The sequence below is a fragment of the Pterocles gutturalis genome, unplaced genomic scaffold (genome assembly GCF_000699245.1).
Source record: "Pterocles gutturalis isolate BGI_N339 unplaced genomic scaffold, ASM69924v1 scaffold8209, whole genome shotgun sequence".
Classification (NCBI taxonomy): Eukaryota; Metazoa; Chordata; class Aves; order Pterocliformes; family Pteroclidae; genus Pterocles; species Pterocles gutturalis.
In genome coordinates, this window is record NW_010135637.1 from 5572 (window position 1) to 18076 (window position 12505).

The 12505-nt window shown below is 38.0% G+C and overlaps 1 protein-coding gene across 1 annotated transcript in view; it reads left to right on the forward strand.

Annotated features, from left to right (window-relative positions):
- Positions 1–1408: 1408 nt before the first annotated feature.
- PPP4R1 (protein phosphatase 4, regulatory subunit 1) overlaps positions 1409–12505 on the forward strand; it is a gene marked incomplete at its 5' end in the record, with an annotated part of 48521 nt that continues 37424 nt past the window's right edge. Inside the window, 2 exons of the mRNA XM_010081973.1 lie at positions 1409–1544; positions 10077–10183. Of these exons, the coding sequence (XP_010080275.1) occupies positions 1409–1544; positions 10077–10183 (243 nt within the window). The remainder of the gene's footprint in view (positions 1545–10076; positions 10184–12505) is intronic.

The following is a 12505-nucleotide window of genomic DNA, read 5'->3' on the forward strand; positions in this document are numbered from 1 at the left end:
ATCCAAGAGCACTAGTTCCTCTGGCCAAATTGGTCCTCCATCTACTTTGTCTTGCAGCTGCTAGCATGCTTTCTTCCTTGCCCCTGTCTCCCAAATTATTCTTATGCCCTTGCTCTTTTCCAATCACTTCTTCATTTGATTTCCAGCAAGGATTTCATGTCTTACCAGTAACTGCAGAATTTGGACCCTCCTCCAGGGATGGGATTTATTTACGAGAAGTTGATTTTCTACCTAGAAAATGTGAGAATTAGTTTGGTGGTAAAGGGGTGCTATTAATTCAGCTTATGTCTAAAAATATTACTCTTGTGGAGAGGTTGGTGTTAAATCTTTTGACATTTGAAATATGTTAAGGAAGACCTTCAGAAAATGGTAGCTGCTTGTGTATTCTGAGTGTTGAAGATAATGATACAATGTCTGATAACCAGTTTATGTAGCATAGTATAATTGTGTGGAAGGTAAGAGGACAATAATATTTTTTCTTCTATAGAAGGTTCACTTTAAAAGAAATAATTGACTTGTAGATCTCTGTCAGTTTTCAAAGGGCTTTTCAGAGAAACTTGACTAGACTGAAGAATAGTTGTAGTGTACTGTAGTGTTGTATTTTCAGGAGTTAAGCAGGTGACCCGGGATAGTTCTTGCAAGTAAGTAAATGCATTTGCAATAGTAGCAAATAAGTGATGGCATTTGCAGGCTAAGGTGTTTGTTAGGGGACTGTGTTTTTGAGCAGTTTAAAGGGCATATGGAAGCCAGAAGAGGTGGTAGTTCAAATCCTAATTCTTCAAGCAGCTCTGCAGAGCAGGGATGGACTCCTTTTTCCATTTCATTGTGGTTCCATGTTGATAAAGGTGTTTCTTTATGTGAAGTTTCCTATTGATGTGCTGGTTAATAATTATGCAATAGGTGAATTGTGCTTATTTTAATTGGTAGTCAGATATAGCAATACACATCTGAACTTTTTAACACACTTGATTTAGATTTTTCCCTTTTAAAAAAACTTCTCTTTTGTTCTGATAGATGATGTTGTATTAACTCTATCTCTGGGCTAATTGCTGCTGTGAGTTTAGTCTATGTGTCTTCAAAAAGCTGACTTTAGAATTAGCTAATTTGCTTAATATAAGGTATAAAAATACTGTTTGTCAGCTAAAAATATGAATGTTGGGTGTTTAGTGAAATATCATATTGGGAATTTAGAGAAAATAATGTAGTCCAATTTATATGTATTCAATCACTCTTGGGTAGAAAAGGCTTTAGGGGGGTTGGGGAAATCTAGAGGGAATGATGTAGGGCAGTTGATAAATATGTTGTCAGTGGAACCTTGCCTAGACTTCTGTATTTCAGGCCAACAACAGACATCATTTTAGTGTTAAACTACCATGATTATAAGGAATATTTCTGATGTCTCTGATAGTTGGTGTGGATGACTACAGCTCAGAGTCTGATGTGATTATTATACCTTCAGCCCTGGACTTTGTCTCACAAGATGAAATGTTGACGCCTTTGGGAAGACTGGACAAGTACGCTGCAAGTGAGAACATATTTAACAGGTATGCTTTTTGAATGTCCTATCTGGCTAACAGTATGCAAACTATTCATCCGTTTAAAATATGACTGAAGTTAATTTGCATGAGATACAAATAATTTTAAAAAAACTTCACTGAAGTCTTCAGTTTCCACTCCTCCTTTTGTTTGCTGATGCTTCTGCTTACAGAGAGCAAAATATTAATGGTAACAGAAAAACATATGCTTACCTTTTAAGCAACTGTAGTTCAGGACTTCTTGAGCTTTTTCATTAATTGGACCACATCCTTTTAGTTTTTTTCTGGATGGTAACATTCCTGTTGACACAGGACTAGAAGATTATAGTAAACTGTATCCGTAACTCTGTGTGGAAGGTGACTTTAAGCGAATACTTCATGAGAGGCCAGGAGCGGATAATGAACAGTACCATAGATTGCCAGAAGAACCCAGGAAGGGTAATCTTCATCCTTAGTTTACAGTTTGAGTATTGCTGCTTCTGGTTACTGAAAGTGAAAAACTGGTGAAAATATTCTCTTGCCCAGTTAGTATTGTGGTCTGTATTTTCCCCTTTTTATTTCTGTAATGCCATTAAGCTAGTTGTTGCATTTAAAAGCGCAGGTACTGTACCGTACTTCAGACAGACACCCGCTCCCCACCCTGTCCCCTGCACACAGACACTCTGCAATGGAACGGAGAAATTCAAAACCAGCATTTATTTTAATTGTAACTGTAAACAGCTGCAAGATCACAGAAATGTATAAAATATGTTAAGGTTGAGGTTTTCTGTTGGTTTATTTTTGCATAGTTTAGTTTGGGCTCCAAGTAAATCTTTAATAAAGCATGTGTGCTTTTATGTTGAATTCTTAATTCAGTAGTATGGAGAAGATAAGCCTGTGATCAACCACCCTGTAGGTTAACCTCTATTCTGTTTTTCGTGGCCCAGGTTCTGTAAGGATTTAGCTTTGTGCTTAACTTTAGTCATGTGAAGTGTACTTAAAATTCCATACTACGTGTATGAACATACCCCATTTGGAAGGTTTTTGTTCTTATTGAAATTAAGGTAACAATTATAGAATGGCCTGATTTTGAAGCTGTTTTCCTAAAATCCAAAGTTTTTGTGGTATTTTACAATTTGAGATTAAATCAGCAATTTGCCAACCAGGAGAGAGTTCTTATGTGTTTGACTTTTCATGGGGAGGGAAGAGGAACCTTTAGGGCTGTAGGTACCAATTATATAATAAAAGCCAGTAGGGAGGAGAACAAACTTAGTAACTCAAGTTGTGTGAGTTGAATTTTAAACAAGAATAGTGGTTCTAATATTTTACTTGTCCATTTAAGAAAAAACTGTCTCGCTGAGTCTCTCAGCATGGCTTGCATGGGGTGTGGGGCCTGTATAAGCTTGAAATCTTTTTGATGATGATGGTGCTGTCCAGCTTTATGCATCATGTGCTTGCCTGTGCTTTTCTGCAGGGGAAGATGGGTGGAAAAGCTGTAGTTTTCCCTGGGTTGTTTGGTTTCAGTTTTTTTCCTGGTATAAACATATCGTTTATTCCTAGCTCTCTTTGTAAGCCTACTGTGTTACATAGCATAAGAAATAGAATATGATAGCCATTAGTGATAGAACTGTGAGTAGCAGTTATATCACTATAAGTGATAGTGAGTAACTATTGCGGGCATTTTATGGTTATTCAGCATTAGTCAGTCTCAGGAACATCTGGAGAGATTTTTGCTAGACAGAGATGAACTGGAGCATTTAATAGGGAAAATATAAGAATATACAGCTTAAATGTAATTTAATTTATGTCTCCTAGTATGGTATAATTACATGCAATTGCTTTTGTGTAGTTTCACATTATTTTGTATTGTGATTGAGGTAATAATGTTTAGATTGTTTCTGTGACCTTGAACCTGCATTTGTGGGGAAGCTTCAAATTATAGATGCCCAAACCCTTGAAATATAATCATTGAGCCTGGGTAAATTAGAGTAAGATTTTTTTTTTCTTCTTTAAATGGATAAATTTGCTTTTAGTATGCAGTTGTTTTATTTTGTTTTTAGAAAAAGAATTAGTTTCATTTTAAGTATTATTTCTCTTTGCATTTGTTTTTATTGTCATTTTCTGTCTGTTTAGTCATCTACGTATGTATCCTTTGCAGTGTATGATTATACTGAATTATTAAAGTGATTTTCAACACTTACTACAAAAGCGTAATCTCCTTTAAGTGTATTCCTTGAGCATTCATGATGTTTCAGCTTGTGTCTGAAGGCCAAAGCCAGTTCCTCCAAGTTGGAAATGGATCTGTGTCTGCATCCTAGGAAATATTAGCAGATTAGACTTGTAACTTGCAAATAGGAATTGCTTCTTCATTTAAACATATGACTTTTGACAGGATGAACTGAAAAAAAGCGGATGAGGTAAGGAATCCTTTAACAGCTTCCCAAATGATGGATGGAGTTGCTGTGTGACAATTTTTGGCATGTTATGGTCTGCATCCTCACGGTTTAAGTGTTGCTGATCAGTACCACAGATTTTTGTCTTAGTCTATAAGAGTGGAGGGAAACCTGACAAATATTACAGTAAATTACCCCTCTTGTATCTGAAAACCAAGGCAAGTGGGACTCTGGTTATCGTTTTATTAATGAAGAGGCAGCCTCCAGACCAGATTTGAGAAGGATCTCTAGTGTATACCTTAATAATCCAATATCCTATTGCAGGAAGAGCAGATGCTGGGCAGGAAGCCAAGACCATCACACTGAAACACAAGGTCTCCTTGTGTCTGGTAGCACTGGTGTGTGTGCGTGCATGCATGCATGGAGGAGAATTCCCTTTTGCTCTTTGCTTCAAAAAACAATGCTGGTGCAGATTGGAGCACAGCTTTTGTCTCTTCTAATTTGAAAAATTCTTTGTGGGTTTTCTTAAGCTTTATTGCCATTAACTTGCTTCTGTTCCTCATTAAGAAGGCTTAGAAGTATACAACACTCGCCAATAGATCTGTTTGAATAGTGAGGCAGTTCCTGAACAACAGGCCCTTCCTTTTGATCAGGCTGTTGCACTTTCTTTTCAAACCAAAGCAGATCTTGGCAGCAGACTCTTATTCATCAGTATGATCAGTCTTTGCTATCAAGACTGTAGCTACATATCACTGTAGGTATGTTTTAAGTTCCCGTGCTTCTTTGTGTTCTGAAGCACTTCCTTGCTTTTCCTTTAGGAGAATACCTGATGTCTTTTGAAATAGTTTTTTGAAATAGTTTAGCTTCAAAATACTCATAGAGCAGCACTGAGCGGTAACTGAGGATATATTGCATCTCAAAGAGGGATTAAGTGTAGGTGTGTGTACTGTCTCCAGCGTAGCTGAAGATTTGGCCTAAAGCATTCTGGGTTACATGTCTTTCTTGGCTAAAAGATGTGCTCCTCAGACTTCATGGCATGGACATGGTTTCTGATATGGTCATTAGGAGGTAGCCTTCTTGCCTTCTAGACTCCAGATGGAAGAGAGACTGGGATCAGAAAGGAGGCTGCACCATGTGTGGTGATGATGGTTTTAGTGACAGTCACAATGTCAACCTTGGTTTTACATGTCTGTGATTCTGGAAAATAGTCTAGAAGTTTTTCGAATATATGCTGTATTACAGAATGAAGCTTTTCAGGAACTGTTAAATTAATTTCTTTCAAAGGAATTAAAGGTAATGTTGAATTTTTAGATATAGCAGAGCTATGCCATAAGCCTTTCCAGTTTCCCACTCCTTTGTGCTGAGTCAAGGATGTCACTTTACCATGTATTCAAAGAGTAGGACTTGCATGCAGAAAGCATCCCCACTAAAACAGAGGAATGCTATCTTCATCCGTGTATGCTGTAATGCGTATCAAAAACCTCTCTAACACAGCAGCTTTGGTGGGATGTGGAGAATCTTATCAAGACCTTCCTTAAGTGTAAGAAATTACCTTGTCTTATTTTCATTTAGATATGATCAGATTATAATGAACATGTTAACTGAGAATTTGGTTATCCACAGCTGCTTTTTTTTTTTTTTCCTCCCTACTTACTTTCCTTCTGTCTGTGCAGCCTAGTCCAGTATGAACTTCGTTTTGGAATATTGTTGAGTCCTGAAAATAAGGAAATGCCAAGTCATGCCAAAACCATACAGGTGAAATTGTAGTGACATTTATTCTGGCTAGGATGCTTCTCATCATTTTAGGATAAGTTAGGTTATTTCTCCGAATCTGTAACTCTTTACTCTGTATTCATGTTTCGGTCTTTTTGAGCCCACTGTATGTCAAAGAACAAAATTTAGTAAAAATGGAACAAACTTCAAAACACATTTTTTGCCCACATATTTGCAGATACATGCATACTAAATAAATTAACTTTCACAATATAGATTGAGAAAGTTTACCTTAAAAGTGTACATTAAAATGACATAATCTGAACTATCAAACAACAAAATTTTCTCAAAGCACTGAGAGAAGTCTTAATTACTTCAACAATACTAAATGTAGCTCTGCATATTAACCCTTTCTTCTTAGAAAGGGTACAGAGATGTTGACTTTGAAATTGGGATTTTATTCAGAATATCTTCTGAGATTGGGGAAAACAGTGCCAAGCTAAGTTACTACTACCAGAATTCACTTATATGAATATGAAATGTCAAATTTGATTTAGAAATTCTGCAAAAATAGGTGAAGAAAGAATGATCTTTCCTTTATCTTTTCTTTTTTTTCCTTTTAATGTATGCTTACTAGCTAAATGCAGTCCTTTTGCAGATGAGCTGATTTAAGTTCTATAGTAGAAATTTATTGAGGGTCTAATTATGGTGATTGATAAACTGTAATTATACCACTTAGAACTCCCAGTATTGATTCCAGATAAGGTTAAAGGAGTGTATAAAAAGAGTTTGAGCCAAGCAAAAATATTTATAGCTCTTCTCAGAGTATATAGTTGCAAATCCTAACTATGCATGGACGCACAGAGCCTTCAAAATATGGGCCCTGCATGTGGACGTGAAGGCAGGGATCAGTTTTTCTGCTATTGGACAAGCTCTCCCCATGCATGCTCATGAAAACTTGAACTTTGCTAATTATCCTCCGCTTCTGCACGTTATAGCTGAAGCGCTTGTACCTCATGCTCCATTCCAGCCTTTGACCTCTGCCCTTCCTTCGTCCTGTAAGCTATTTAATGGATAAATATATGCATTATTAGGTGGCAGCTGTATACCAAAGACACGTATGATCAGTAAATAATTTTCTTTGAGAGTTCACAGCTGTAGGGTTATTGATTTGAAGCTTCTCTTGCAAGAGCAGCTAGCAAAAGTCTCTTTGGACTTGCAGGAATCAGGTGTGAGATCTGACTGAATGGGCAAGAAGATGCAATTCTATTAGTTGTTGCAGTGACAGACGACTCTGCTGGCACTGAGAATGTGTAAAGGTAGAAGTTCTTAGAGAAGCTTGGTATCTCGTTAGAGGCAAGCACTGCACAAACCCAAGCATGGCAGCAGGGAAATGGCAAGAAACCATTAATCCTAGTCTCAAATCATGCCCTGATAACCAGGAGTAATGTACAGTAACAGAATGTATGCCAATTAAATCACTTATATTGTCATCATTAATGTTGGTGGAGTCATTTCTGTCACATTTCTGTCACAGGTACTTGAAAGAGTCTCCCTGTTAGAATGCAGTTTGTGGGGACATGTTGTCATTATCTCTAGAGAAAACCTGCTGCTCCTCTTTTTCCCTGTCACAAGAGGTATCTCCTTGCCTCTCGAGCATGAAGCATGTTTGCCTATTTTTGTTGATTTTTTGTGTCTAGACCACACAGGTCATCCTTCAGAGCTCTGTTACAATTTTCAAATGCTCACCTGGTACTCACCTGGCAAGTTGATGGGCAAGCTACTGCTTGCCTTATGTTATGCTCCTGTACGTTGATAGTTCATTGCAGTCCTCTGTTGTAGGCTACAAAGCTCAACCGCCAACGCTTGCATGAGAAGGAAGATCAGATTTCTAGACAGGGCACTAGGGACCTCACTTACTTTCAAATCTCCTGTGTACAGAGCATGTTAAAATGTGAGCTTGCAGGGCTCAAGTCATTCCACGTTAGTTGCCTGCATGCTAGCTCTCAGCCTGTGGCAGGTGCGAGGTAGGTTTAGCTTTGTGTCTTTCTTGTGCCTCCAAGGTGCAAATAGACTTTTGGCAGATTGTTGGGGATAGTGGCAGAACTAGGTCAGAGCCTATAACGTTTGGAGGTCGTGAGTGGCCACCATCTCCCAGAAGACTGGATGGATGGAGTTAATAGGTTACCCTGTCATTACTGGCTGCCTACCCAGTTAGGTTTTCTAGAATGAGCTTGTTGCCCTTTTGCCTTTTGTTGTAATTTTTTTTTTTTAACCGGAATCTGCTAAATGTAAAAGTAGATACATTGATTTCTTTACAAGCGAAAGAAGGAAATACTACCTGATTGCAGGTGGGGGCCATCTTCTTCCCTGGCCATCATCCAGGGAAAAAGTTAAATGTCCCTTCTTAGCTTTGAGTGGATTTAATAAATAAGTCATATCTACTTCAGGTAAGGATTTGTGTTTTCATCTCCTCCTCTTGAGCAGAAGGTTTGTGGCCTTCAGCTCACAAGGTGGCTAGTTCTGCATAGCCGTCTGTCCAGCTAACAGGAACTAGCAAAGACTTACTGTGGGATCCAGCCACCACAGTTCAGCATACTGCTAACAAAGCTTTATGAGGAGATGAAAGTCTTCTCAAAACTCCCAGCATAGTAGGGGGCTATTCCGTAGTCCCCAGGAGCCAGAGGGGATGTAGTGCTGTTTACTGTGACTGCTTACTTGCTGAGACCAACTCAGTGGGTCAGCTGACTTGTCTCTCGCTTTCTAAGATTGCTTAATATGTAGGAGACACATGCATCCAGGCTGGCTGGTTTATGAAATATGCTTCATCTGTACCTCTTCTCTTTTCAGAGTTGTCCAGCCCTTTAAAAGACCAAGTCAACTCTGCTTCTAGGTTAGTGTGTCATGTAGTCTGTTTCCCTCCATTAGGATTTTGATAGCTGAACTTCCAACTGCATATCAAGATCTCTGCTGAGAGATGTTGCACTTTTAACAAGTTGAAAATCCTGAGAGGAAGTTTGTTAAAGGCAAATGGTGTTTTGCAGTTTGTTTTTTAGATGATTTTGTTCATCTGTATGTCAAAACAGTTTAGTTTAAGATAGTTTTGCAAATGGCCAATGTGAAACATTTAAACTAGTGATTTTCAGTTTAAGAAAATGGAAATGTCTGCTTAACTTTGGGAATTCATGGAAACTTCCTGCATTTCTGCAATTGCATGGAATTGTGAAGTTCTCAAGCTTCCCCTGTACCCTAGGAACATAACCATCTGTTTCTTACCAGTTTGTGACCATTGTTTCACATTCACTGTTTGTAGTGAATATGATCAAGTTTAGCTATGTTTCTACTCTTGTCTATAGCACTGCTCTTTGTCAGCAGTGCTTATATCTAGGCTACATCCTCAGTGTTTCCGCTAGTCTGTTCTGGAAATATCTGGCACTTGACCCTTGCTGCTTCAGCATTTTGATAAATTGGTCCGGGGCAGTACAAGAGCTAGCAGTGTGTTGAACACTGTTCCTTGGACCATTCCACTGTTGGGATATTCCTCTTAGCTCTCTGTACTGATGTTCCACCTACGTTATCCAAAAGGGTGAAAAAAAGAGTTAGAGACAGCCACATGCCACTGCAAACTGTTGTTGAGGAGAAAGGCTGATTGCTGCATGCTGCCTGCTGTATTGTTTAAAAACTTAATGTTTAGGGCTCTCTAGGTGACTGATGAGTGTGACTTTGTAACATAGGCTGCAGCAGAACCTTAAAGGACAAAACCCCACATTTGACTATATCTTGTCACTGACAGGTTAACCCTTAAAAAAATGTTCTCGTGCAGTAGTAAGTCAGATTATTCTGATTTGTTTCATATTTTCTTACTGTTTTATCTTTTACTTTGCTTAATGTGTGTCCCAGGCACACATGGACTGGTGCATTTTATTTTCACAGTATATACCCATTGCACTATATAGCGTTCAAATGATGTTTAGCTTCTAAACATCACCATTGGTATGAAAATCTCCAGCTTGAGTGTTCATGCTTTTGTTTGTGAAATAAGTTCATAATTCTGCTTAACGCTGTTCTGACAATTGTGGTGTTGTGTTGCTTTGTATGGAACAAGTTAGGGAATTCAGAGGTGAGGATGGAAGGCTGACACTGACTTCCTAACATTCAGCTCCTGTTTGCTCAGTCGGCAGGTGGTTTCTATTATTTATCTTTGTGGCTGGATTCCCTTACTCTTGTAAACCAAAGGGATGCTTTTAATATTACATTTAAATTTAACAGTTCTTTAGGATTACTCCAGGTATGAGAATTAAGAACTCCCAAAGCAGCACTAACTAAATTTACTGAGTTAAGTGAACCTATGTAAAATTTTGCTGTTTTCTTTAAGAAACTTCTATGATTGCACAACTTTTTGTTTTGGTTGTATTTCTGGACACAATACTAATTTTCAATTTTTTTTGTAAACTAGGCAAATGGTGGCTCGAAGTTTGCTGGACACTTTGAAGGAAGTCAGTGATGATGAGAGAGATTGTATTGCTGTCTTGGAGAGAATCAGCAGATTAGCTGATGATTCAGGTAGGTAGCATTAAAAATTTACTGGGTTAATGAGCGAAAGTCAGAATTGCTGAACCTGTGTTCAGCACAGTACCAATGTGTTCCTTCTCCAGTATTCAAACTAGGCTTCTGCAAATGCAGTGAAATACTGTAAAATTTCTTTTCACTAAATCATCCCTCCAAAGATGACTTTTTTCCTTACTATTTTCCTCAACAGAATTAAGCCACTTTGAAATGTAGGATTACCACTTCCCATCAGTACATTTTTAGTAACTTTTATTATGTACTTTGGCTACTCAGCTATCTACAGGATTATTTAAGCCTTGTAGATAAAGATTAATTTCTCGCCTTGGAAAGAAGCTTGCAAAACATCTGTGCAAAACTCCCAATTAGTCTTCATAGAATTTGAGTGCTGAAGTTGTTCCCGTGGTCCCTTTTGGGGGGCCCAGTTTTGAAGGTAAGAAAGGCAGCAGGTGTTGGTAAACAAGATGCAGATACAAGTAATGAGTAGGAGGGCTCTACAGGTGTAGAGGGGCTTTTGCTCATTAATATATTGAGACCACTGGGTGTTTGAAATAAAAGGCAAAATCAGGAGACTAACAAAAAACAAGTGAAATGTGAAAGAAACGGAGTGCTTAAAAAGCAGCAGGGGGAGTAGATTAAGGGAAGAATAGTGTAGACAGAGCTGCAACAAAATTCCAAGTTGAAGATGCTCTAGAAAAATTTAAGGGGTTGCTTTCAGTATGGCTGATAGAATTGAAGCACCAGAAGGAAGCCTTTAGCAGCAAAAGCATCAGAGAAGATCTGAAGTTCGTTCTTTTGTCATTGTAGAAGTGCTATGGAGAGAAACTTGTATTAAATCTTGTATGAGAAGAAAATGTTTCTTCTGTTTGATGTTTGTTAGCTTTTCTCCCTTCTGGAACTGCACAAACATATGCTTTCCAAGGGTAAACAGGTATTCTGCTCATTTCTGTTACTGTCATTACTGTCTTCATTTAAAATGCATGTTTTTATTTTTCTGAGGGAATGTCCTTGTTTAGCCAGGAAAAATAGCCTGTTGTAAGTATTACATAATTTTGTTGAGTGTCTCTCCAATGATTCTTTAAGAGGGGGAAAAAAAGTCACTATTCATTTAAGATTAAATGTCTTTAATTGAGAACATTGGCATGCTACTGTTTTTAGAGTGCTTTCCTAGCAAAGCTCTGCTTCTGAAATCTGTATATACAATGCTTGTTTGTGTGATCATGTTAACAGTTTTGAGCATCAGAAACTTTCTGAGGCTTCATTTCAAGATTGGAAAATAGGACAAATGTGTCCAGGGTAGAATGGCCTTGTGTAGCAACTTCGTAGCCTTAGGCTTTTCATTGGTGACCAGCTGTGTCAAACTGAAGTTTGTTTAGGTAGATATGTAATGAAAGCCAAGAATTGAGCTCAAATAAATTTGTTTCCTTTAACAAGGGTGGAGTACATTTTCATTTAGCGTTGATATTTTCTCAGCGTCAGTAAAAGCAGCATTTCAGGCTTTTCCTGCATTGTAGGAGTTGTCTCAGATCTGCCAAACTAGTAGCACTGGATTCTGCAGCTGCCCCACAAATTAAATTTCTGCAAACTAAACTGTGAGTTTCATGCCTCAAGCAGTTGCAGTGCTGGACTTAGCCTGTTTCTGTAAGACAGATAATTAGATATCCTTGTGTTTTAAACCATGTGAAAATTCATGAGGGTACTACATCTGCTTTGTGTCATCGTAGTACATGTGCTTGACTATGATTCAGACTTCAACACAGTGTTTTTTGTTGGTTTTTTGTTTTGTTTTGGATTTTTTTAAGGTTGCTATTACTAGACTTGTTTTTAATTTTTCTCTTATTTGATGCTTTTTTCCATTTACAATATTTTTTCCGACTTGTTCTGTAAAACAAAAAAAACAACTGAATTTGGAATAAGAGTATCTGTGCCTTTTGACTTGCTTGGTTAGAGCCAGATGTTTATGTGGTTAAAACCATCCTGGAGTCAAGCCTTAATATTTAAATGCATAAATAAATAAAAATACACTGTTGAGAAGTCACACTGTGTACAGGACTTCTCATTTCTAGTGGGTGATACACATTAGTCTTAAACCTGTTTTTTAATATTTGGAGGTATTTGTACTCTCTTGTCAAAGCAAGTCACAGAAAGCGAGGTACTTCTCTTTTTTTTGGCAGTAGTTGGTATAATTTGGTTTGAATTGAAGAATGTACCTGGGTCACACAATAGCCATGCTCTCTTTGTGCTTCTGCTGCTGTTATCTAAAATACAGGTACAACAGTGAGCTAGAAATACCAACTGCCCTAAAGCTGCCTAAGCAGT